General features: G+C 44.6%; 1 protein-coding gene across 1 annotated transcript in view; it reads left to right on the forward strand.

Annotated features, from left to right (window-relative positions):
* The window catches only part of LOC139263961 (A disintegrin and metalloproteinase with thrombospondin motifs 3-like), a 930,658-nt gene that overhangs the window by 789,678 nt on the left and 115,263 nt on the right, over positions 1 to 25,717 (forward strand). The window contains exon 6 of the mRNA XM_070880060.1: positions 23,269 to 23,352. Within this exon, the coding sequence (XP_070736161.1) occupies positions 23,269 to 23,352 (84 nt within the window). The remainder of the gene's footprint in view (positions 1 to 23,268; positions 23,353 to 25,717) is intronic.

Genomic DNA, 25,717 nt, shown 5'->3' on the forward strand with positions numbered 1-25,717 from the left:
CTGTTCCAATGAGAACAAATCGAATCTATCCAATATGTCCTCATAACTAAGATTCTCCATTCTAGGCAGCATTCTCGTAAATCTCCTCTGCACCCTCTGTAGTGCAATCACGTCCTTCCTATAATACGGTGACCAGTACTGCACACAGTACTCCAGCTGTGGCCTAACCATAGTATTATACAATTTACGCATAACCTCCCTGCTCTTATATTCTATGCCTCGGCCAATAAAGGCAAGCATTCTGTATGTGTTCTTAACCACCTTATCCACCTGGCCTGCTACTTTCAGGGATCTGTGGACAAGCACTCCAAGGTCTTTTTATTAGCCATCCCAAAATGCATCACCTCACACTTCTCTGAATTAAATTCCATTTGCCACTGCTCTGCCCATCTGACCAGTAGGTTGATATCCTCCTGCAGCCCATGACTTTCCTCTTCATTATCAACCACACAGCCAATTTTAATGTTGTCTACTTTAGTGTCGTTTACAAACTTCTTAATCATACTCCCTATATTCAAATCTAAATCGTTGATGATATGTTCAGAATAACTCCACAAGACTGTATATTGTAAGCTCAAACTGTTGTGACCTTGGTCTCTTTATTGTAACTCCAGAGTGAGGAAGCAGCATGGTAGACTGCCTTTTATACCTGCTTGCCCAGGGTGTGCAGGTGACCCTTGGGTCTCGCACAGGTGCGCCCCCTGGTGGCAAGTCTTACACATTGGTAATGTTTACATACATAACATCATTCCACCACCCCCCCCCCCCCAAAAGTCTTAGATACAAGTTATTTACAAGTTGAGGCGATCGGGGCTCTACGTTCCCGGGTTGATTGCCTGAGTTGAAATCCTGGCGTGGGTGAGTCAGTCGGATCATTGCTGCACTGCGGTGTGGCTGGTCTGATCAGACTGTCGGGTATGGTGGGTTCATCCTCGTGGTTGACCACGAGGTCGATTGCTGGTTGGGTGTGTGTGGGTGGATCATTAATGGTAATGTCCTCTTCAAACTGTTCTTGGTTGTCAGTGAACCGCAGTTTGGTCTGATCCAAGTGCTTTCTGCACGTTTGTCTGTTCAAAAGTTTGACAACAAACATGCTATTCCCCTCCTTGGCTAACCCAGTGCCAGCAACCCATTTGGGACCATGACCGTAATTAAGAACAAACAGAGAGTCATTAACCTCAATGTCACGCGGTACAGCCGCGTGATCGTTTTACGCGTTATGCCAGTGACGCAGGGTTTCTACATGATCATTGAGATCCGGGTGGACTGAGTAGAGCCTGGTTTTGAGTGCTCTCTTCATTACCAATTCTGCAGGGGGAACCCCGGTAAGCGAGTGGGGTCGCGTGCGGTAGCTGAGCAGGATCCGAGATAACTGGGTTTGCAGGGAACTGCCCCTCACGCGTTTGAAGCTTTGCTTGATGGTTTGGACTGCCCGTTCCGCTTGACCATTTGATGCGGGCTTAAACGGTGCAGACCTGACATGCTTGATGCCATTGCGGGTCATGAACTTGTTGAATTCCGAGCTGGTGAAACATGGTCCATTGTCACTAACAAGGACGTCGGGCAAACTATGGGTGGCAAACATGGCCCGGAGGCTTTCAATGGTGGCAGTGGACGTACATGATGACATTATTATACATTCAATCCATTTAGAGTAAGCATCCACTGCTACTTTGAACATCTTTTCGAGAAAGGGGCCAGCGAAATCTATGTGGACCCTGGACCACGATTTGGAGGGCCACGACCACAGACTCAGTGGGGCCTCCCTTGGTGCATTGCTCAACTGTGAGCAAGTGTTGCATTGGCGTACGCATGACTCTAATTTCGAGTCAATGCCGGGCCACCAAACATGTGACCTGGCGATAGCCTTCATCATGACTATGCCTGGGTGGGTACTGTGAAGGTCGCGTATAACGTTTCCCTGCCTTTTTTTGGCAAAGCTACATGATTCCCCATAGGAGACAGTCTGAATGGATGGACATTTCATCCTTGCGTCAGTGGAACGACTTAATTTTGTCTCGCATTTCCCTGGGAACCGCCGACCAGCTCCCATTGAGGACGCAGCTTTTTACTAGTGAGTGCACCGGGTCCTGGCTAGTCCAGGTCCTGATCTGGCGAGCCATGACGGGTGACCCCTCGCTCTCAAAAGCATCCATTACAAGGAGCAAGTCTGCGGGTTGCGCCATTTCCACCCCGGTGGTGGGTAATGGTAGCCGACTGAGGGCATCAGCACAGTACTCAGTGCCTGGTCTGTGGCGGATAACATAGTCATACGCAGATAATGTTAGTGCCCATCTTTGGATGCAGGACGAAGCATTGGTGTTGGTAACTTTTCTTTCTGAGAACAGCGAAATGAGTAGCTTATGGTCGGTTTCGAGCTGGAACCGGAGTCCAAATAGGTATTGGTGAATTTTCTTAACCCCGTATATGCATGTTATTGCTTCTTTCTTAACCATACTGTAGGCTCTTTCAGCCTTAGATAAGCTTCTGGATGCATGTGCAACTGGTTGCAGTTTGCCTGACACATTGGCTTGCTGTAACACACAAGCAACCCCGTGCGAAGATGCATCACAAGCTAGTACTAAATGTTTACACGGGTCATACAATACAAGTAACTTGTTAGAACATAGCAGGTTTCTGGCCTTGTTAAAGGCTGTCTCTTGAGCTTTACCCCAAACCCAGTCGTCACCCTTGCGTAGCAATAAATGCAATGGTTTCAGCAAAGTGCTTAACCCCGGTAGAAAGTTACCAAAATAGTTGAGGAGTCCCAGGAACCGAACGCAGCTCCGTCACATTCTGTGGTCTGGGTGCATTCTTGATGGACTCTGTCTTGGAGTCCGTGGGTCTGATGCCGTCCGCTGCAATCTTTCTCCCCAGAAATTCGACCTCTAGCACCAGGAAAACACACTTGGAGCGTTTCAACCCGAGGCCCACTCTGTCCAATCGCTTTAGAACCTCTTCCAGGTTGTGCAAGTGTTCGACCAGTGATCAGGATGTCGTCTTGAAACACCATGGTGCATGGAACCAACTTCAGCAGACTCTCCATGTTCCTCTGGAAGATGGCCGCCGCCGAGTGAATCCCAAATGGGCATCTGTGGTATATGAACAGTCCTCTGTGCGTGTTGATGCATGTCAATTTTTTTGAAGGTTCAGCCAGCTTCTGTGTCACGTAAGCAGGGGTGAGATCCAGCTTGATGAACGACTTCCCCCCTGCTAGCATTGCGAACAGATCATCCGCTTTGGGCAGTGGGTACTGGTCCTGTAACAAGACTCGTTTGATCGTTACCTTGTAGTCCCCGCAGATTCTCACCGTCCCACCGCTCTTCAACACTGGAACAATTGGACTGGCCCACTCGTCGAACTCGACTGGTGATATGATCCCCTCTCGTTGAAGTCTGTCCAGCTCGATCTCGACTTTCTCTCACATCATGTATGGAACCGCTCGGGCCTTGTGATGAATGGGTCGTGCATCAGAAACTAGATGAATCTGCACTTTGGCGCCTGTGAAGTTGCCGATGCCTGGCTTGAATAACGCTGAGAATTTGTTTAGCACTTGAGCGCATGAGGCGTCATCCTCCGAAGACAGTGCTTTGATGTCGTCCCAGTTTCATCGGATCTTTCTCAGCCAGCTTCTGTCGAAAAGCATTGGGCCATCGCCTGGTACAATCCATAGTGGTAAATCATGCACAGCTGCATCATACGATACCTTCACTGCCACACTGCCAATGACTGGTATGAGCTCTTTGGTGTAAGTGCGCAGCTTGGTGTGGATTGGGCTTAGTTTTGGCCTTTGTGCCTTGTTGCCCCACAGTTTCTCAAAAGCCTTCTGGCTCATAATTGACTGACTCACCCCTGTGTCCAATTCCATGGAAACTGGAATGCCGTTTAATTTGACTTTTAACATTATCGGAGGGCTTTTGGTGGTGAAGGTGTGTACCCCATACACTTCCTCTTCAGCCTCGGGTTGAGTTGCCTCTCTTACATGTTCAGCATGATCCGCGCCGGATCGATCATCTTCTGCTGACTCTGCCACGTGGTGAGTCGCAGTACGTCTGCACATTCGCTGAAGGTGCCCCATTGTTCCACAGCCCTTGCACACGTTGTGCTTGAATCAACATTGATGGGCTCGATGATTATCCCCGCAGGGCCAACATGGTGTTAATGGATTCGCATTTACGCCGTCCCGTGGCAGACTCTGAGTCATCCTAGGTCTGGCCTCTGCGGGCGAGAAGACTGGAAAAGGATGGTCAAGGCTATTTCCTCTTTTACTTCACTCAACCGCTGACAATACCAGCATTTCTGTTTTTAAACCTGTTTTAATGATTGTGGTTGAGGGATATATATTGTCCAGGATATGTATCATTTTGTTGAGCCTTTGTCACTGCAATTCCAGTGAGGAGGGAGAGTGGTTATTGTTGCATTGTGTTGTCGCATTGCATTGTGCTGCATTTTACTGCATTGTTGTGTTGCAATATTTTTGCCATTGCATTGTTGTGTCATTACCTTGTTGTGCTGCACTGTTGAGGTATTGGGGTCATTGTATTGCCACTGTATTGTTTTAAGACAGAGAATGTAGTCAAATGTCTTTCAAAACTGTACCACTTTAACTGGGTGTCTCACTGGGGGCTCGGGAATCCTGATCGGCACCTTATCAAAATATTCCTACTCAACTTCAGACATTTTTCTAATTACCATCAAATCTAAAATGCTGCCAAAGTTTTAAACAGCGTACTCTTTTGCTAAATAATAAATAAAATGTAGTCAGTCGAGTAGCGATTTATAATTTATTTAATGGGCATTGAAACGTTTAACAGCTTGATCCCTATCCCATCAATATAGTTTTACAGACATTTATGAAGGGATGGTGATCATATTTGTGGGTCAGCTGAGTGTGACAGAACTGGCTGATAAAGAAATAGTTGGGATATTGTTAATGTGGTCAAGAGATTAAAGGCATCGGAGAGCAACTACAGGCTAACATACTTTGACAGGCTCCCTCAATAGGGCTAATGGTGCAACATATGGTAGCTTCAGTAAAAAAAGACTACTCTGCCGCCAACTGCGTCGAGTGGGTCTTTTCAAGTCTATCATCTGTCTCAAAATTCACTGATCCATTCCTAATATTTCACAAGTGGATTTCACATTTCCAAAGCTCCTCAGCCAACTCTCTCCTCTAATGTTCCCCAGCACTTTCATTATCAGCTTGATGTCAACTGTGGCTCAGTGGCAGCACTCCCACTATCCAGCACCTAGAAGGTTGTGGGTTCAAGTCCCACTCCAGTGACTTGAGTGTGAAATCTACCTTGACACTTCCAGGGGAGTACTGCATTGCTAGAGGTTCTGTCTTGTAGATGAGACCTTAAACCCAGGCTATTTCTGCCAACTCAGATGCATGTAAAAATCCCATGTTACTATTTGAAGAACAGGGGAGGTCTCTGCCGTGTGCTGGCCAATATTTATCCCTAATCAAAACAGATTAATTGGTCATTATCACATTGCTGTTTTTGGGACCTTGCATTGTGATAATTGGCTGCCGCATTTCTTTCATTATAACAGTGAACCATCATCATCATAGGCAGTCCCTCGGAATCAAGGAAGACTTGCTTCCTCTCTTAAAATGAGTTCTTAGGTGGCTGAACAGTCCAATATGAGAACCACAATCTCTGTCACAGGTGGGACAGATTGTCATTGAGGGAAAGGGTGGGTGGAGCAGATTTGCCGTACACTCTTTCTGCTGCCTTCGCTTGGTTTCTGCATGCTTTCGGCAATGAGACTCGAGGTGCTCAGCACCCTCCCGGATGCACGCCCTTCCAGATGCACTTCCTCCACTTGGGGCGGTCTTTGGCCAGGGACTCCCAGGTGTCAGTGGGGATGTTGCACTTTATCAGGGAGGCTTTGAGGGTATTCTTGTAGCGTTTCCTCTGCCCACCTTTGGCTCGTTTGCCATGAAGGAGCTCCGAGTAGAGCTCTTGCTTTGGGAGTCTTGTGTCAGGCATGTGAACACTGTGGCCTGCCCAGAGGAGCTGATCGAGTGTGGTCAGTGCTTCAATGTTGGGGATGTTGGCCTGGTCGAGGACGCTAATGTTGGTGCGTCTGTCCTGCCAGGCGATTTGTAGGATCTTGCGGAGACATCGTTGGTGGTATTTCTCCAGCGACTTGAGGTGTCTACTGTACATGGTCCATATCTCTGAGCCATACAGGAGGGTGGGTTTTCCTACAGCCCTGTAGACAATGTTCATAACAGTGAACAGTAACATAGTGGTTATGTTACTGGACTAGTAATCCAGAGGCCTAAACTACTAACCTGAGAAATGTGAGTTCAAGTCCCACCACAGCAGCTGTAGAATTTAGATTCAGTTCACGTATGTCTTTTAGGGAATGAAATCTGCTGTCCGTACCGGTCTGGCCTATATGTGACTCCAGACCCACAGCAATATGGTTGACTCTTAACTGCCCTCTGAAGTGGCCTAACAAGCCACTCAGTTGTAACTGAACTGCTACAAGGAACAATAATAAGAATAAATAATGTGGACTACAACGGTTCAAGAGGCGGCTCACCACCAGCTTCTCAAGGGCAATTAGGGATGGGCAATAAATGCGGGCCTTGCCAGCAACGCCCACATCCAAGGAATAATAAAAGAAACCAAAACATTTTAAAACATACTTAATTGGCTGTATAACGCTTTGGCATGTCATGATAGATGCTATAGAAATCTCTATTCTTTCTTTTTGTGTATGTTTTGGGCATTTCAGTCAACTCAGGAGTGGCGATCTTACAAAACAATGGGTGGTGCCAGTTACTGTTTACGTGTACTGCTGAAAACTATACCCTGCATCCAACAGTGCATACCATCAGTGCAAGTGAGGAGACATGCGGGGGGGTGGGAGGGGGGGGACGTTTACACAGGCGTTCCATCCGTTTGTCTGCTGTAACTTTGAAGGAAAGCCACGGAAACCCAAGGAAAAAAATGATGCAGACAGTTTTTCCTCAGCAGGTCCGCCAAAGATTTGCCGAGCAAGCAAAAGACCCCGCTGGCAAGGCCGGCATTTGTTACCCATTCCTAGTTGCCCTTGACAAGTTGGTAGGTGAGCATTCTTGAATCGCTGCATCCATGTAGTGAAAATACTCCCACATTGCGGTTAGATGGGAGTTCCAGGATATTGGCTAAGCGATGATGAAGGAAGGACAATATATGTCCAAGTCTGGATGGTGTGCGACTTGGAGGCGAACCTGGAGGAGATAGTGTTCCTATATACCTGCTACCCTTATCCTTCTAGGTGATGGAGGCAGCAGGTTTGGGAGGTGCTGCTGAAGTAGCCTTGGTGAGTTGCTGCAGTGCATCCTAGAGGTAGTACACACTGCGGCCATGGTGCGCTGATAGTGGAAGAAGTGAATATTTTTCTACAAGACGGACTACATTTCAAAACGTACTTCATTGATTGCATGTGCTTTGAGCTATCCTGAGGTCATGAAACGTGCTCTAAAAATGCAAGCTTTTTTCCCTTTGATCCAATTAAATTTGTCCTCGCTTCCAGTGTTCTCCAGGTCTGAATTCCTAAATCGATCATCATGGAAAGTTATTTTTGAAATTTTTATTCAAAATGTTTTGAAAGGTATTGTGAACCTAAATATTGGTTTTTGGCTCTGAATAATTTTTAAGAAATTCATTGTTTAAAAAGAAACATCAAAAACATAGAAACATAGGCCCCAAGTTTCCACATGATTTGCTCCTGATTTTTAGGAGCAACTGGTGTAGAACAGAGTATCTTAGAAATCGGAATTCTCCACATTTAGTTTTCTGCAGTTCTAGTCAGGTAGAACAGTTTCACTTTGGAACAGAATTTTTTTTATCAAAAGGGGGCGTGTCCGGCCACTGACGCCTGATTTCAAAGTTTCCACAGTGAAAACGTACTCCAAACTAACTTAGAATGGAGTAAGTGAAGATTTTTGTACACTTGATAAAACCTTGTCTACACTTTAAAAAATCAGGCGCAGGTTACAAATTAGGCGTAGGGAACGAGGTGGGGGGAGGGGGGGGGGAAGGGAAGTCATTAAATTCTACAATCAATCCTTAGTTATACTTATACAAATATTATACAAATAAATCCAACCTGAATAAACATTTCTAAGCAAAGAAAAGATTAAATAAACCATGTTCCTACCTGTGTGAAAGTGCTTCAGGCAGGCCTTTCAGGCAGCGGTGTGGCGTCAGTGTCTCGACGGCAGCGGCAGGCAGCAAGCAGCCTTCGAGCTGAGCTGCGGTGCTTGAGGCAGGCCTTCATTCCCCGTGAAGATGCAGCACCCGGACGGACTTGAGGCCATTCGGCCATGGGATTGCAGCAGCGTCAGTGGCTGGCCGGGAGCCGAAGAAAGAACAGCAGCAGCCTTCGAGCTGTGAGGGGGACTGACTGAGGCCATTTGGACAGGGAGAGGCAGCCACATCGACATCTTTATATTTAAATTTGCAGAATGGGTGCTGCATTGTCAACACCACATATTATGCAATGGTTTGTTTCCTCATGCAAGAAATTCTTTGTTCTTGGTGGATGTTGATCCATTGCAAAGTTGAATTGGCACTTTTATTTCTCCAAACACACAGTCCTTAATTTGCAGGCACCAGTTCTGCAAGTTTAGCAGTGAAAAGCTGAACTCACTGATTTCAGCAGGTGATTTATTCAGCAGTGCTGCTAAAAGCACTCCCTCACAAACAGAAATATCAAGAAAATTAAAATACAAGCCTTTGCAGGGGTCCAAGAAACAAATCTTCACTTTTTCTGCAGCACTTTTAAAAATGGCCGAGTGCCAATGTTTGCTTCAGACTGCGCGTGCGCGAACGCTCCAACGCACACGCGCAGGGTTGCCGGCACCAAGAAGCCTCATTTCAATTCTACCCGCCCCCTCCTTCTTACAAAATCGGCACGAGTGGTAGGCTCCGCCCCCTGTGCGCCGCGCCAAGCAGACATCGAGCTCGAGAAAAACAGGCGCCCAGCTCTGAGGTGCGCCTTTTTCGCTGCTTGGAAACTTGGGGCCATAGAAACATAGAAAATAGGTGCAGGAGTAGACCATTCGGACCTTCGAGCTTGCACCGCCATTCAATAAGATCATGGCTGATCATTCCCTCAGTACCCCTTTCCTGCTTTCTCTCCATACCCCTTGATTCCCTTATCCGTAAGGGCCATATCTAACTCCCTCTTGAATATATCCAATGAACTGGCATCAACAACTCTCTGCGGTAGGGAATTCCACAGGTTAACAACTTTCTGAGTGAAGAGGTTTCTCCTCATCTCAGTCCTAAATGGTCTACACCTTATCCTAAGACTGTGTCCCCTGGTTCTGGACTTCCCCAACATTGGGAACATTCTACCCGCATCTAACCTGTCCCGTCCCATCAGAATCTTATATGTTTCTATGAGATCACCTCTCATCCTTCTAAATTCCAATGTATAAATGCCGAGTTGATCCAGTCTCTCCTCATATGTCAGTCCAGCCATCCCGGGAATCAGTCTGGTGAACCTTCGCTGCACTCCCTCAATAGCAAGAACGTCCTTCCTCAGATTAGGAGACCAAAACAGAACACAATATTCCAGGTGAGGCCTCAGCAAGGCCCTGTACAACTGCAGTAAGACCTCCCTGCTCCTATACTCAAATCTCCTAGCTATGAAGGCCAACATACCATTTGCCTTCTTCGCCGCCTGCTGTACCTGTATGCCAAATTTCAATGACTGATGAACCATGACACCCAGGTCTCGTTGCACCTCCCCCTTTCCTAATCTGCCGCCATTCAGATAATATTCTGTCTTCATGTTTTTGCCCCCAAAGTGGATAACCTCACATTTATCCACATTATACTGCATCTGCCATGCATTTGCCCACTCACCTAACCTGTCCAAGTCACCCTGCAGCCTCTTAGTGTTCCCCTCACAGCTCACACCGCCACCCAGTTTAGTGTCATCTGCAAACTTGGAGATATTACACTCAATGTCTTCATCTAAATCATTGATGTATATTGTAAAGAGCTGGGGTCCCAGCACTGAGCCCTATGCCACTCCACTATTCTGCCATTCTGAAAAGGACCCGTTTATCCTGACTCTCTGCTTCCTGGCTGCCAACCAGTTCTCAATCCACGTCAGTATATTAATCCCAATACCATGTGCTTTGATTTTGCACACCAATCTCTTGTGTGGGACCTTGTCAAAAGCCTTTTGAAAGTCCAAATACACCACATCCACTGGTTCTCCCTTGTCCACTCTACTAGTTACATCCTCAAAAAATTCCAGAAGATTTGTCAAGCATGATTTCCCCTTCATAAATCCATGCTGACTTGGACTGATCCTGTCACTGCTTTCCAAATGCGCTGCTATTTCATCCTTAATAATTGATTCCAACATTTTACCCACTACTGATGTCAGGCTAATCGGTCCATAATTACCCACTTTCTCTCTTCCTCCCTTTTTAAAAAGCTACATTAGCTACCCTCCAGTCCATAGAAACTGATCCAGAGTCGATAGGCTGTTGGAAAATGATCACCAATGCATCCACTATTTCTCGGGCCACTTCCTTAAGTGCTCTGGAATGAAGACTATCAGGCCCCAGGGATTTATCGGCCTTCAATCCCATCAATTTCCCTAACACAATTTCCCGCCTAATAAGGATATCCTTCAGTTCCTGCTTCTCACTAGACCCTCGGTCCCCAATACTTGCGGAAGGTTATTTGTATCTTCCTTCGTGAAGAGAGAACCAAAGTATTTGTTCAATTGGTCTGCCATTTCTTTGTTTCCCATTATAAATTCACCTGAATCCGACTGCAAGCGACCTACGTTTGCCTTCACTAATCTTTTTCTCGTCACAGACCGTCCAGTTTGTACTGGTCCCACCTCCCCCAGAACCGGTTCCACTGTCCCAATCCCTCCCTTCTGCACCATTGCTCAAGCCACGTATTCATCTGAGCTATCCTGTGATTCCTACTCTGACTAGCACGTGGTGTAAGGGGTTTTCACAGGGTTGTTGTGCCTTGGGTGTCTCTCTCTGGGCTTCTGCCCTCACAGCTTATGCCTAGCCTGTGAGGCACCTGTGAGTGTTAAACACTCCTAACCCCTTCTTCCCTAGCCTGTGACACCCAGTTGAGCATTTTCGAGGCACTCCTCACTTCCCTTACATGGTTCTGACATAAGACTCACGCTCAGGAGATGTAATACAATAGAACTGAGACAAGGTGATTCCAAGAGGAACTTTAGGCTTCCAATTTATTTGACAAGGTGTAACTCAACAAACAGCAATACACCAACAAAACAATCCCCCTAAATCCCACTAAAATGGACCCAACGAAAATCTTTACACCAGTTTAGCAGTACAATGCCCAACCTCCCACCTTTCCTGGTCTAACTGAGTTGGGAGTTCTGGGGACCAGAGGTTATACTCACTACTGTGCCTTCCGCAGTCTGGTGGTTTGTTTCTTCTATCTTCGGTGTCTTCGGACACTGGTTTTCATTCAGTGTCGAGAGGCTTGTGGTTGTGGTTGTTGGATGACGAGGGCAGGGAAAATCATCACTTCTTTTTCACTACGTCAGAAACCCCTTTTTTTATAGCCAGATTATCCAGTCCGCCTCTCCTGCTGAAGTCGATTCTTCTCATTGGTGGACTTTTTGATTTTGAAAAATGCAGCAGTTTTAGGGTTTTAGGTTTTTTTTTCCCACTGATCTTAACCTACTCAAGGTTTGAGTGGGTGTTGATTGCATTGGCCTCCTGTAGCCATTGTGCTAGTCTGGCCTGAGCCAGATGAAAAAGGTGTTGGAATATGTATGTGGCATTGTTTAAATGCTAATGTTTTCAAGGGGCGAGTTTCGAGGGTATACAGTTCCCAGACAATTTAATTAGTTCCAATGTCCAAACTGGCCCTTTTGATATTGACTCCACCCCTTTTCTTGCAGACGCAACATACACCTTTTAAGAAATCCCAAATTCGATTAAAGTTCGTAGTTTCTTCCATGTGCACTTTAGGATTTCAAACTTTCTGGTAGATAGCTCCAAATTAAATTCCCTTTCCTATGAGTCCAAACACTGGGGGGGGGGGGGGGTCTCCATTCATTTGTGTCCCAAAGTTTTCCTTCCATCGGTTTCAATTCACAGCACAGACTGATCCCACAGCCCTTTTCCTTCTGGGTAAAATTAGGGGGTTTTCATCCTCCCCTACAGTGGCACTGGTAGCAATCCTGAGATTTCTACTTTTGAGGTCTTACTTTTTAATTTAGCTCCTAGTCTAAATTAAAAAGTAGGACCTCATCCCATTTTTTTTTACCTATATCGTTGATACCTATATGCACCATAACAACTGGCTGTTCACCCTCACTTTTCAGAATGCCCTGCACCCGCTTCAAGACATCCTTGACCCTTGCACCAGGGAGGCAACACACCATCCTGGATTCTCGGTTGCGGCCACAGAAACGTCTATCTAATCCCCTTACAATTTAATCCCCTATCACTATAGCTCTCCCACTTTTTTTCCTGCCCTCCTGTGCAGCAGAGCCACCAACGGTGCCATTAACTTGGCTGCTGCTGCCCTCCCCTGATGAGTCATCCCCCCCAACAGTATCCAAAGCGATGTGTCTGTTTTGCAGGGGGATGACTGCAGGGGACCCCTACACTACCTTCCTTGCATTACTCTTCCTGTTGGTCACCCATTCCCTATCTCGATGTGTACCCTTTACCTGCGGTAAGACCAACTCACTAAACGTGCTATTCATGTCATTCTCAGCATCGTGGATGCTCCAGAGTGAATCCACCCGCAGCTCTAGTGCCGCAATGTGATCCGTCAGGAGCTGCAGGCAGATGCACTTCCCGTACACGTACAAGTGTCCCTGACTTCCCACATAGTACAGGAGGAGCATAACACGTGTCCGAGCTCTCCTGCCATGATTTAACCCTTAGATAAACTTAATTTGGCAACAACAATGCTAACAGGTTACTTACTGATAAAGAAAAAGAACAACTACTTACCAATCACCAGCCAATCACTTACCCCCTTGGCTGTGACGTCACCTTTCGATTTCTTTCTACTTCTTTTTTGCCTTCCTGCTGCAGCTGCACCAGCTGGCCTCTCCGACCATGAACTCCCGCTGCTCGAACTCCCTGACTCCTCTTCGATGGGCCTTTTATAGGCCTCCTCAACCACGAACTCCCGCTGCTCAAACTCCCCGACTCCTCCTCGCCGGGCCTTTTATAGACCTCCTCAATCACGAACTCCCGGTGCTCGAACTCCGCGAATCCTCCTCGATAGGCCTTTTATAAAGCATCCTCGACCACGAACTCCCGCTGCTCGAACTCCCCGACTCATCAGCCAGTGACATTTTACACAGCGAGTGGTTAGGATCTGGAATGCACTACCTGAAAGGGTGGTGGAGGCAGATTCAATCATGGCTTTCAATAGGAAATTGGATAAGTATCTGAAGAAAAACATTTGCTGGGCTACGGGGATAGGGTGGGGTAAGTGGGACTAGCTGAAATGATCTTACAGAGAGCCGGCACTGGCTCGACGGGCCAAATGTCCTCCTTCTGTACTGCAACCATTCTATGATTCTATGATTTCCAAACAGCCTTAAGAGCGCAAGCTCCAAATTAGATTAAGCTGCTCAGAAGAGGGAAAGGATTCACCAACGTTACTTGTGTCCTTTCTTCACTATTTGTCTCTGCCCACAGGTAATGAGCCATGGGCGAAAGAGGAGTTATTCTTCATGATTCTGCTCATAGAATCATACAGACTTCATCTGCCATGTGTCTGCCCCTTTCACCATTCTGTCTCTGTGCTCCTGAAGTCTGCCACTACCCTTTTCATTGTTTACTACATTTCCAAGTTTTCTGCCATCTGCAAACTTTGAAATTATGCCCCCATGCCCAAATCCAGGTCAATAATGCATATTAAAAGAAAGAAGGACTTTCATTTATATAGCACGTTTCACAGCCTCAGGACATCCCAAAGCTCTTTACAGCCAGTGAAGCATGTTTGAAATGTAGTCACTATTGTAATGCAGGAAACGTGGCAGCCAATTTGCCTGTGTTAAACTACTCCTGCATCGATTCGGAGATTTGAAGATCGCTTTCTTTATTGTGCGTCCTGCACACATGCTTGAGTGAGCCACTTCCTGGAGACATTAAAAAAAATAATCATATGGAGCACAAATTTAAGATAATCACAAAAAGAATTAAAGGGAAGGTTAAAAAAAAACATGCCTTTAGCCTGGTTAGAACATAGTATTTTCTACCACAAGCTATTATTGAAGCAGAGTTCATGAATTTTCTTAAAAGAAAATTAAAGAGCTACTTGGAAAAGAGGAATATTGAAGGGAGTGTGCAAGAGAGTGAGATTAGACTGTTTGGGTCATGTGAAGGAAAGCACCAAGTGCAGACTTGGGTGGAATGCCCTGCTTCTCTGTGGAGAATGCTACCTTCAAAGACGTGGGCCCTACCAGAGAGGCATAATTTTTTTATTCTCCAGGTTTTTAACACAACACTGCCTCATTTCTACATGACTTGTACTTTGGTAACAAATGCAATGCTTTTGAAGTATAATACCAGTGGCTTTGAAAGTTAATGTAATCCCATCTAACCTCACTGTGATTTGTTCACATTTTATTGTTGTCACCATGAACTTGCATCGTTTTGGCTTCTCTTAATTTAAAAAGGAGCAAATTACTCTTCCACGAATTATTATTTGGAGTTCCGTAAAATAGCCGATAAATCAGTTTTACAAACTATGTCTGCATCCTTTTGAAATATGATCCCGAGGAGAACATATGGAATTGCTCTTTTTTTTTAACCATCAAGAAGACTGTGAACAGATGTTTACCTCAGCCAGAGCCTGCGAATACAGGAGTCTCAAAGAGGTTGCAGATGTGGGTCTATGATAATTCTGAAGATTTTTGCAATACGAAAGTCAATGAGAGCTGGTAGCCTTTACCAATGAGTCAGTGAGAGCTGATAACCCTTACTAATATTGAGTCATTTAAAATAATAATCTGTACCAATATGTCAGTGATAACAGAGAACCTGTACCAATATGTCAGTGATAACAGAGAACCTGTACCAATATGTCAGTGATAACAGAGAACCTGTACCAATATGTCAGTGATAACAGAGAACCTGTACCAATATGTCAGTGATAACAGAGAACCTGTACCAATATGTCAGTGATAACAGAGAACCTGTACCAATATGTCAGTGATAACAGAGAACCTGTACCAATATGTCAGTGATAACAGAGAACCTGTACCAATATGTCAGTGATAACAGAGAACCTGTACCAATATGAATCAGTGATAACAGAGAACCTGTACCAATATGAATCAGTGACAGCTGATGGGGGAAAAATTTGTGTATGCCAAGAGAATTGCCGCTGTCACCGGCAACTCACCTTAACGGCCGCTGAAAATGACCGCTGAAAATGGCCACAGCGCTCCTGGCCAAAAATTCACGTTGGATCTGTTAGTGGAGGCCTCCAGCCTGAAGTTCCTGTCCACAGTCGGCGTTGCTGCTTCTTACAACCTTTCGGAGCAAGGCTGTGGAGTTTGCAAGAAATTGTGTGCAATTAAAGGGGCTATGATTGAACTAATAAAAATTACAATGCCTTAAAAAAATTCAGCTTTCAGTCCTTACTGCCTTTCAATAAAAAATGGAACATAAAAATTATGTTGGGATATTCCAGCATTTAAATATGAATTCTCTTCTGAACCAAAAAAATGGGAAAAATTCTTCAGTATTACCACAAATGGCTCAGCAAGCCAGGGAAGGGGCACCCAGGGTCTCTCACGCAGCACTCCAGCTTTGTGCAGGGAGTCAGCACTGCAAGACAGGTCCTCTACACACAGGGGCCAGGAGGCCCTCCAGAAATAATAATGTGGGACCACATCACCGAGGCCAATCACCTTAAATCTGTGTCCTCTGGTTTTCGACCCTTCTGCCAATGGGAACAGTCTCTATCGACTGTCCAGACCTCATGATTTTGAACACCTCTTTCAAATCTCCTCTCAACTTTCTCTGCTCTAAGGAGAACAACCCCAGCTTCTGCAGCCTATCAGAGAAACATAGAAACATAGAAAACAGGTGCAGGAGTAGGCCATTTGGCCCTTCAAGCCTGCACCACCATTCAATAAGATCATGGTTGAACATTCACCCTTTCCTGCTTTCTCTCCATACCCCTTGATCCCTTTAGCCACAAGAGCCATATCTAACTCCCTCTTGAATATATCTAATGAACTGGAATCAACAACTCTCTGCGGTAGAGAATTCCACAGGTTCACAATTCTCTGAGTGAAGAAGTTTCTCCTTATTTCAGTCCTAAATGGCTTACCCCTTATCCTTAGACTGTGACCCCTGGTTCTGGACTTCCCCAACATCGGGAACATTCTTCCTGCATCTAACCTGTCCAGTCCCATCATAATTTTTTATGTTTCTATGAGATCCCCTCTCATTCTTCTAAACTCCAGTGAATACAGGCCCAGTCGATCCAGTCTCTCCTCATATGTTAGTCCTGCCATCCCGGGAATCAGTCCGGTGAACCTTTGCTGCACTCCCTCAATAGCAAGAATGTCCTTCCTCAGATTAGGAGATCAAAACTGAACACAATATTCCAGGTGTTGCCTCACCAAGGCGCTGTACAACTGCAGTAAGACCTCCCTGCTCCTATACTCAAATCCACTAGCTATGAAGGCCAACATACCATTTGCCTTCTTCACCGCTTGCTGTATTTGTATGCCAAGTTTCAATGACTGATGTACCATGACACCCAGGTCTCATTGCACCTCCCCTTTTCCTAATCTGCCGCCATTCAGATAATATTCTCCCTTCATGTTTTTGCCCCCAAAGTGGATAACCTCACATTTATCTACATTATACTGCATCTGCCATGCATTTTCCCACTCACCTAACCTGTCCAAGTCACCTTGCAGCCTCTTAGTGTCCTCCTCACAGCTCACACTGACACCCAGCTTAGTGTCACCTGCAAACTTGGAGATATTCCACTCAATTCCTTCATCTAATTCATTGATGTATATTGTAAAGAGCTGCGGTCCCAGCACTGAGCCATGCGGCACCCCACTAGTCACTGCCTGCCATTCTGAAAAGGACCCGTTTACCCCGACTCTCTGCTTCCTGTCTGCCAACCAGTTCTCTATCCACGTCAGTACATTATCCCCAATACCAGGTGCTTTAATTTTGCACACCAATCTCTTGTGTGGGAACTTGTCAAAAGCCTTTTGAAAGTCCAAATACACCACATCCACTGGTTCTCCCTTGTCCACTCTACTAGTTACATCCTCAAAATATTCTAGAAGATTTGTCAAGCATGAATTCTCTTTCATAAATCCATGCTGAATTGGACCGATCCTGTCACTGCTTTCCAAATGCGCTGCTATTTCATCTTTAATAATTGATTCCAACATTTTACCGCTGTCAGGCTAACCGGTCTATAATTCCCCATTTTCTCTCTCCTTTTTTAACGTTACATTAGCTACCCTCCAGTCCTTAGGAACTGATCCAGAGTCGATAGACTGTTGGAAAATGATCACCTATGCATCCACTATTTCTAGGGCGACTTCCTTAAATACATTGGGATGCAGACTATCAGGTCCTGGAGTTTAATCAGCCTTCAATCCCATCAATTTCCCTAACACAATTTCCTGACTAATAAGGATTTCCTTCAGTTTATCCTTCTCGCTCGATCCTCGGTCCCCTAGTATTTCCGGAAGGTTATTTGTGTCTTCCTTCGTGAAGACAGAACCAAAGTATTTGTTCAGTTGGTCTGCCATTTCTTTGTTCCCCATTTTAAATTCACCTGATTCTGACTGCAAGAGACCTACGTTTGTCTTCACTAATCTTTTTCTCCACATATCTATAGAAGCTTTTGCAGTCAGTTTTTATGTTCCCAGCAAGCTACCTTCCATACTTTATTTTCCCCCTCCTAATTTACCACTTTGTCCTCCTCTGCTGGATTCTAAATTTCTCCCAGCCCTCAGGTTTGCTGCTTTTTCTGACCAATTTATAGACCTCTTCCTTGGATTTAATACTATCCCTAATTTCCCTTGTTAGCCATGGTTGAGCCACCTTCCCCATTTTATCTTTACTCCAGACAGGGATGTATAATTGTTGAAGTTCATCCATGTTATCTTTAAATATTTGCCATTACCTATCCACCGTCAACCCTTTAAGTATCATTTGCCAGTCTATTATAGCCAATTCACATCTCATACCATCGAAGTTACCTTTCCTTAAGTTCAGGACCCCAGTCTCTGAATTAACTGCGTCACTCTCCATCTTAATAAAGAATTCTACCATATTATGGTCACTCTTCCCCAAGGGGCCTTGCACAACAAGATTGCTAATAAGTCTTTTCTCATTACACATCACCCACGTAACTGAAGTCCTGCATCCCTGGAACCATTCTTGTCAATCCTTTTTGCACCCTCTCTAAGGCAGTTGCATCCTTCCTAAAGTGTGGTACCCAGAATTGGACACAATATTCCAGCTGAGGGCGAACCAGTGTTTTATACAGACTCATCATAACTTCCTTGCTTTTGTACTCTATGCATCTATTTATGAAGCCCAGAATCCCGTATGCTTTTTTAACCGCTTTCTCAACCTACCCTGCCACCTTAAACGATTTGTGCACATATCCCCTCAGATCTCTTTATTCCTGTACCCGCTTTAGAATTGTACCCTTTAATTTATATTTCCTCTCCTCATTCATCCTACCAAATTGTATCACTTTGGCCCCCATCTGAGATTAGCGCTGCAAAGAGCGCGTTGCACTAGCAAATCACCGCCATGCTGATGCTAGTGAGCAGGCAGTACCAAATTGCCAGTACTGCCTGTGCTCTCTCAGCTGGCAGCCGTTAACTTTGGCTGCTAATGTTACTGGCCGATTTCCAGCGTTGCCCAATTTCTAGGCCATTAAGTGATCAGTGGGGATGTTACAGCAAAATATACAGATATAAACATCCTCAGGCAGTACACAGGGGATGTACTCTTTTCAAGCTTCTGTATAAGCAAACTGTCCCAGCATTTGAATTCGGCATCAGAGGATATTTTTCAGTCGAATCTTTCAAGTCTTGTTTCACAGATGTATGTGATGTCAGCCAGTTCAGAAATAGAAGAACTAAAGAACGCGGAATGAGCACTCAAATTTGCGTAGACTCAGCCATGGCTCAGTTGGTAGCACTCTCACCTCTGAGTCAGAAGGTTGTGGCTTCAAGCCCCCTTTCAGAGACTTGAGCACACAAATCTAGGCTGACACTCTGGTGCCATGCTGAGGGAATGCTGCATTGTTGGAGATGCTGTCTTTTGGATGAGACGTTAAAATGAGGCCCCGTTTGCTCTCTCAGGTGGATGTAAAAGATCCCATGGCACTATTTCGAAGAAGAGCAGGGGAGTTATCCCTCGTGTCCTCGCCAGTATTTATCCCTCAATCAACATCTGAAAAAAAAAACAGATTATCTTGTCATTATCACATTGCTGTTTGTGGGAGCTTGCTGTGTGCAAATTGGCTGCTGCGTGTGACCAAACTTCAAAAAGTACTTCATTGGCTGTAAAGTGTTTTGGGATTTCCGGTGGCCGTGAAAGGCGCTATATCATTGCAAATATTTCTTTTTTTTTTTTAATACCCCGATATCCTTGGTCATTTTAATTGATGAATTTTGGTTGCTTGCCTTGCCAACAGCTGCCCTCAGATAATTCCTAGGAGGGAGGGTGTGAAGCTGCAGTAGGTTGGTTCCGGGATCGTAAGTACTGTGAAGTCGGGGGTTACACTCCTGCTCCTCCTGGCTCCATGGCAATGTTTTTTTTAAAAAGTAACCTTTTGGGAGTGGTCGCTGCTGCAGGGACTGCTAAAGAATCCTGAGCGGAGCAGGCCCTGAGTCTACTGTGCTCATCGAAATTCCGTCATTTGGCCCCTCATTTACTTATTTAAAGGGCCTGATGCCTGCTTTAGGCGGCTGTCAGGGACGTCTGAAAAATGGATCGGCCCAATATAGGGTTGGATGTCCTTCAGACATCCTTTGGGCGTGGGCCATTGGTCCCTGAAATCAGCCCTCGTTGCACTGGTTTCATGCCTGTAAAATGGGTACATCAAGTTCTCATTTCGACCCCAGTGATCCTCTCGTTGTACCCAAGTGGTCTTTCTCAGGTTGTACCGCTTCCTCCAAATCTTGCTCCAGGCCCTCCTAATGGCTGACCTCGAGTTGACCTTCCTGGTAACCTCCTGCCATCCTCTTTAGCTACGGTGCAATTTGTGGGCTCCCTCTCCCAATTTAAAAATGTTCTGACTCCTGTCAATTGGGAAAACAGCATCATGGTCCTTGGACCAGTCTTTCTTGCTACTTCATTGTTCCGTTTTCATAATCCATACACACTGTACAGCTGGATGAATGAAAGATTCATCATTTACACCGGTAAACTGGTGGGAAATTAATTGGCCAATTTTACATAAAATTACATAGAATATTACAGCACAGAAACAGGCCATTCAGCCCAACAGGTCTATGCTGATGTTTATACTCCACACCAGCCTCCTCCCACCTTACTTCATCTCAGCCCATATCCTTCTATTCCTTTTCCCCTCATGCACTTATCTAGTTACCTGTTAAATGCATTTTCTTTCATTTCCACAATGAATTTGGGTTACCCCAAAACTTAGTCAGCAACATGGCGTCAGCCTGTCTCCTTGCTTGAGGTTTGTTACTTTCCATAAAAATAAGGCAAATCATCCTTTATTTGGAAAAAAGAGCAAATTGGGTATATATTTTTAATTCTCGGGATAAGGGTGCCACTATCAAGCCCAGCATTTATTGCTCAGCCTTAATTGCCCTTGAAAAGGTGGTGGCGAGCCACCTTCTTGAACCGTTGCAGTCTGTGGGGTGAAAGTGCTCCCACAGTGCTGTTCGGGAGGGAGTTCTAGGATTTTGACCCAGCGATGATGAAGGGACTGTGATATATGTTCAAGTCAGGATGGTATGTGACTGGGAGGTGATGATATTCTCATGCTCCTGCTGTCCCTGTCCTTCTAGGTGGTGGAGGACATTGGGGAGAGCAGGGTGGTACACAGTTATGTCACTGCCAGAGGCAATGTTAAGCCATGCAACCCAGGCATTTCCACGTGACCCCGAACTGGGCAAGGCCCCTGTGTGGATCCAGTGAAAGGATATGCAGTACAATACCAAATACAATCTTCAGAGTTAATTAACTCTACTGTGCATTCTATTAAATATTGTTCAAACAATCTATTTGCCTCTGGTAAAGGAAGGCGACTCACAGGCACTCGGTCCCAGCAGCAGTAGTTGTGGGTCCTAATGCTTGTTTTAGACTTCCGCCAGGAATGCCTGAAGATGAAGGAACATTTTACCAAGGAAATTGAAGCCATGATTCTGATTTTATTAGCATTAAACCAGATTTATGTCTAAACACTTTGTAGAGGCCATGATTAGGAAGGTTGAAGATAATACAAAAAATGGCCATGTGGTTGATAGTGAGGATGAAAGCTGTAGACTGCGGGAAGATATCAATGGACTAGTCAGGTGGGTAGAAAAGTGGCAAATAGAATTCAGTCTGGAGAAGTGTGACATAAATGCATTTGGGGAGGGCTAACAAGGCAAAGGAATACACAGTTGCTGGTAGGATACTGAGAAGTGTAGAGGAACAGAGGGACCTTGGAGTGGATGTCCACAGATATCTGAAGGTCGCAGAACATGTAGCTAAGGTGGTTAAGAAGGCATATGGGATACTTTCCTTTATTAGCTGAGGCACAGAATATAAGAACAGGGAGGTTATGCTTGAAATGTATAAAACACTAGTTAGGCCACAGCTAGAGTACTGCTTGGAGTTCTGCTAACCACATTGCAGGAAAAATGTGATTGCACTAGAGAGGGTACAGAGGAGATTACGAGGATGTTGCCTCGACTGGAGAACTTTAGCTATGAGGAAAGATTAGATAGGTTGGGGTTGTTTTCTTTGAAACAGAGGAGACTGAAGGGCGACTTAATTGAGGTGTATAACATTATGAGGGGCCAAGATAGAGTGGATAGGAAGGACCTATTTCCCTTAACAGAGGGGTTAACAACCAGGGGGCATAGATTTTAAAGTACTTGGTAGAAGGATTAGAGGGGAGTTGAGGGGGGTGGTCTGTTCTGGAACCCACTGTCTGAAAGGGAGGTAGAGGCAGAAACTCTCATTGCATCTAAAACATACTTGGATGTGCACTTGAAGTGCTGTAACCTTTAAGGCTACAGACCAAGAGCTGGAAAGTGGGATTAGGCAGGATACATATTTTTTTAGCCGGCACAGACCCGATGGACCAAATGGCCTCCTTCTGGGCTGTAAATTTCCATAATTCTAAATGACCTCACCTGTTCAGATTAAATTGATATTTGAATAATCTAATTTATTAAATTGGTCAGTTTGACCTTCCATTTTAGTATTGTTCAGATATTTGCAGTTTGTCCCTGATACATGCACAATTATATTTTATTTACAAATAAAATGCTCTTTTATTCGCAAAGGTAAGTACAGATGAGGGTGGCCATTCAGCCTGTCTATCTCTTCCTTATCTATGGCCCCACATCACAGCCCCTATTTTTTTGCCTTCTCTACTCTACATAGAGAACATTATTAGCATTGAGCACTTTTCATATGGTCTTACCTTTTACCTATTCATAATTATGTTTCCAAGTCCTGCAGTCATAATTTATCTTGAAATATTGCTCACGTTTGACCTTTGCTATTCCACCTGGTACCGTGTATACTTCTCCAAGGCCCCGCCATTTAATTAAGTTGGGAAACTACTGGAGAAAGTTGTGCTGTAGAGTGAAAATTACTGGAATCATCATGGGACAATGCACTACAGCAAGTCACTGCTTAAACAATAATTGGATCAGTATTTCATGGTATGAAAATCCTATATTGTTAATCCTCTGATTTACAAGGAGCAATGCCACAGGAGATCAATTAGTTATTCAATATAGTTTCATTTGACACACGTATTTGAGTTGGTGACTCATAAACACCACTCTACTTAAAAAAAATAAGAATCTTTTAACTCTTTTATGTTGTGATATCCAACTGAGATTCATGCCTTGATGAGATCAGTCATCGACAGCTGAAATTTGTATTTTGTTTGAAATAAAGCTTTGGCTGCAACTTCAGTAGAAGATAACATAAACTGCCCCTGGAAACAGTTGGGTAATTCACAAATTGGAATGACTTCAATACTCTTCCCTTCCTTTCCTTGTCAGGTTAATGAGATTTACCATGATAAATCGCTGGGAGCCCACGTGAATGTCGTGCTGGTACGAATGATCATGCTGGGATATGCAAAGGTAAGATTAAAGTCAAAGCTGTTCACAGTCCTTAGAGTTTTCTATTTGCGAGTCACAACTTGTTGCAGAAAGCAATGGTCTACAAGGAAGGTGACAAATGAAAAAGTGTGAGCTGATTTGAGCTATTTATGTGACACCTTGATATATCATTACATTTCAAAATGAGACTATGCGTGCTGTATTCTTTTGCACATTATTTGGAAATGAAGAAATACCCTGACAGCAGGAACTTATAAGCGTTGGCAGATATATTTAGCAGTTGTCTTTCAGAAACTAGTTCACGATTAATTCAAATATGCAGTTAATTCACGTTTTCTCGCCAAGTTGAAAGGTGCTTTTGCAGCATCACTGGACAGAAAGTGGCTCCATCTATTGCACAGCCTCAAATTTTTTATAAGGAATTATTGAGGGATAAGTGACACTCCTCAGTTGTGAAGTATCCAGGCAAGGTATGCTGCTTATAATTGTCATGAATGGTTCTTTCCCCTCCAGTCAGACACCGGGAGAAATGTGGCCAGGTTGCCAAGATGTTAGGGCAAGTTGCTGGCATCAGTTCCAACATCCTTCTGTGGACACCTAATTAGATTACCGTTGATGCACATCTCTTTGTGGCTGAGCACAGAATGATCTATCTGAGGACAGAGCGGTAAAACCTCTGTAATCCCTTATAGTGGTGATATGCTTTCTCCAAGATGTCCTAGGGGAAGTGTTTGCTAGTGCTGTTGGGGAGGAGTTAAACTAATATGGCAGGGGGATGGGAACCAATGCAGGGAGACAGAGGGAAACAAAATGGAGACAGAAGCAAAAGACAGAAAGAAGATGAGTAAAAGTGGAGGGCAGAGAAACCCAACGCAAAAAACAAAAAGGGCCACTGTACAGCAAAATTCTAAAGGGTCAAAGTGTAATAAAAAGGCAAGCATGAAAGCTCGGTTCCTCAATGCGAGCAGTATTCGGAACCCAGGAGATGGCTCTGAGCTAGTTAGATTGGATGAAAGCTCAGATGAACAGGACCCCAAGAAAGAATGCAAAAGGCAGAAGGCAACAGAGCAGAGTAGCACTGGGCTAAGTGTAAACCACAAGGTGATAGGAAGGGACAATATGTATGAATATAAAGGGGCTGCAGGAGGGGTCAAAACTAAAAATCATGGTTTAAAAACTAGTATTAAAACACTCTACCTAAACGCACGCAGCATTCGAAATAAAGTAAATGAGTTGACGGCACAAATCATTACAAATGGGTATGATTTGGTGGCCATTACAGAAACGTGGTTGCAGGGTGGCCAAGACTGGGAATTAAACATACAGGGGTATCTGACAATTCGGAAAGATAGACAAGAAGGGAAAGGAGGTGGGGTAGCTCTGTTAATAAAGGATGATACCAGGGCAGTTGTGAGAGACGATATTGGCTCTAATGAACAAAATGTTGAATCATTCTGGGTGGAGATTAGAGATAGTAAGGGGAAAAAGTCACTGGTGGACGTAGTTTATAGGCCCCCAAATAATAACTTCATGGTGGGGCGGACAATAATCGAGGGAATAATGGAGGCATGTGAAAAAGGAATGGCAGTAATCATGGGGAATTTTAACCTACATATCGATTGGTCAAATCAAATCACACGGGGTAGCCTTGAGGAGGAATTCATAGAATGCATACGGGATTGTTTCTTAGAAAAGTATGTTACAGAACCTACAAGGGAGCAAGCTATCTTAGATCCGGTCCTGTGTAATGACACAGGAATAATAAATGATCTACGAGTAAAAGATCCTCTCGGAATGAGTGATCACAGTATGGTTGAATTTGTAATACAGATTGAGGGTGAGAAAGTAGTGTCTCAAACGAGCATACTATGCTTAAACAAAGGGGACTACAGTGGGATGAGGGCAGAGTTGGCTAAAGTAGACTGGAAACACAGACTAAACGGTGGCACAATTTAGGAACAGTGGAGGACTTTTAAGGAGCTCTTTCATAGTGCTCAACAAAAATATATTCCAGTGAAAAAGAAGGGCGGTAAGAGAAGGGATAACCAGCAGGCTGATAACCAAGGAAATAAAGGAGAGTATCAAATTAAAAACCAATGCGTATAAGGTGGCCAAGGTTAGTGGGAAACTAGAAGATTGGGAAAATTTTAAACGACAGCAATGAATGACTAAGAAAGCAATAAAGAAAGGAAAGATAGATTACGAAAGTAAACTTGCGCAAAACATAAAAACAGATAGTAAAAGCTTTTACCGATATATAAAACGAAAAAGAGTGACTAAAGTAAATGCTGGTCCCTTAGAAGATGAGAAGGGGGCTTTAATAATGGGAAATGTGGAAATGGCGGAGACCTTAAACAATGATTTAGCTTCGGTCTTCACAGTGGAA

Source organism: Pristiophorus japonicus, chromosome 1 (assembly GCF_044704955.1).
Source record: "Pristiophorus japonicus isolate sPriJap1 chromosome 1, sPriJap1.hap1, whole genome shotgun sequence".
In the NCBI taxonomy this organism is placed as follows: Eukaryota; Metazoa; Chordata; class Chondrichthyes; family Pristiophoridae; genus Pristiophorus; species Pristiophorus japonicus.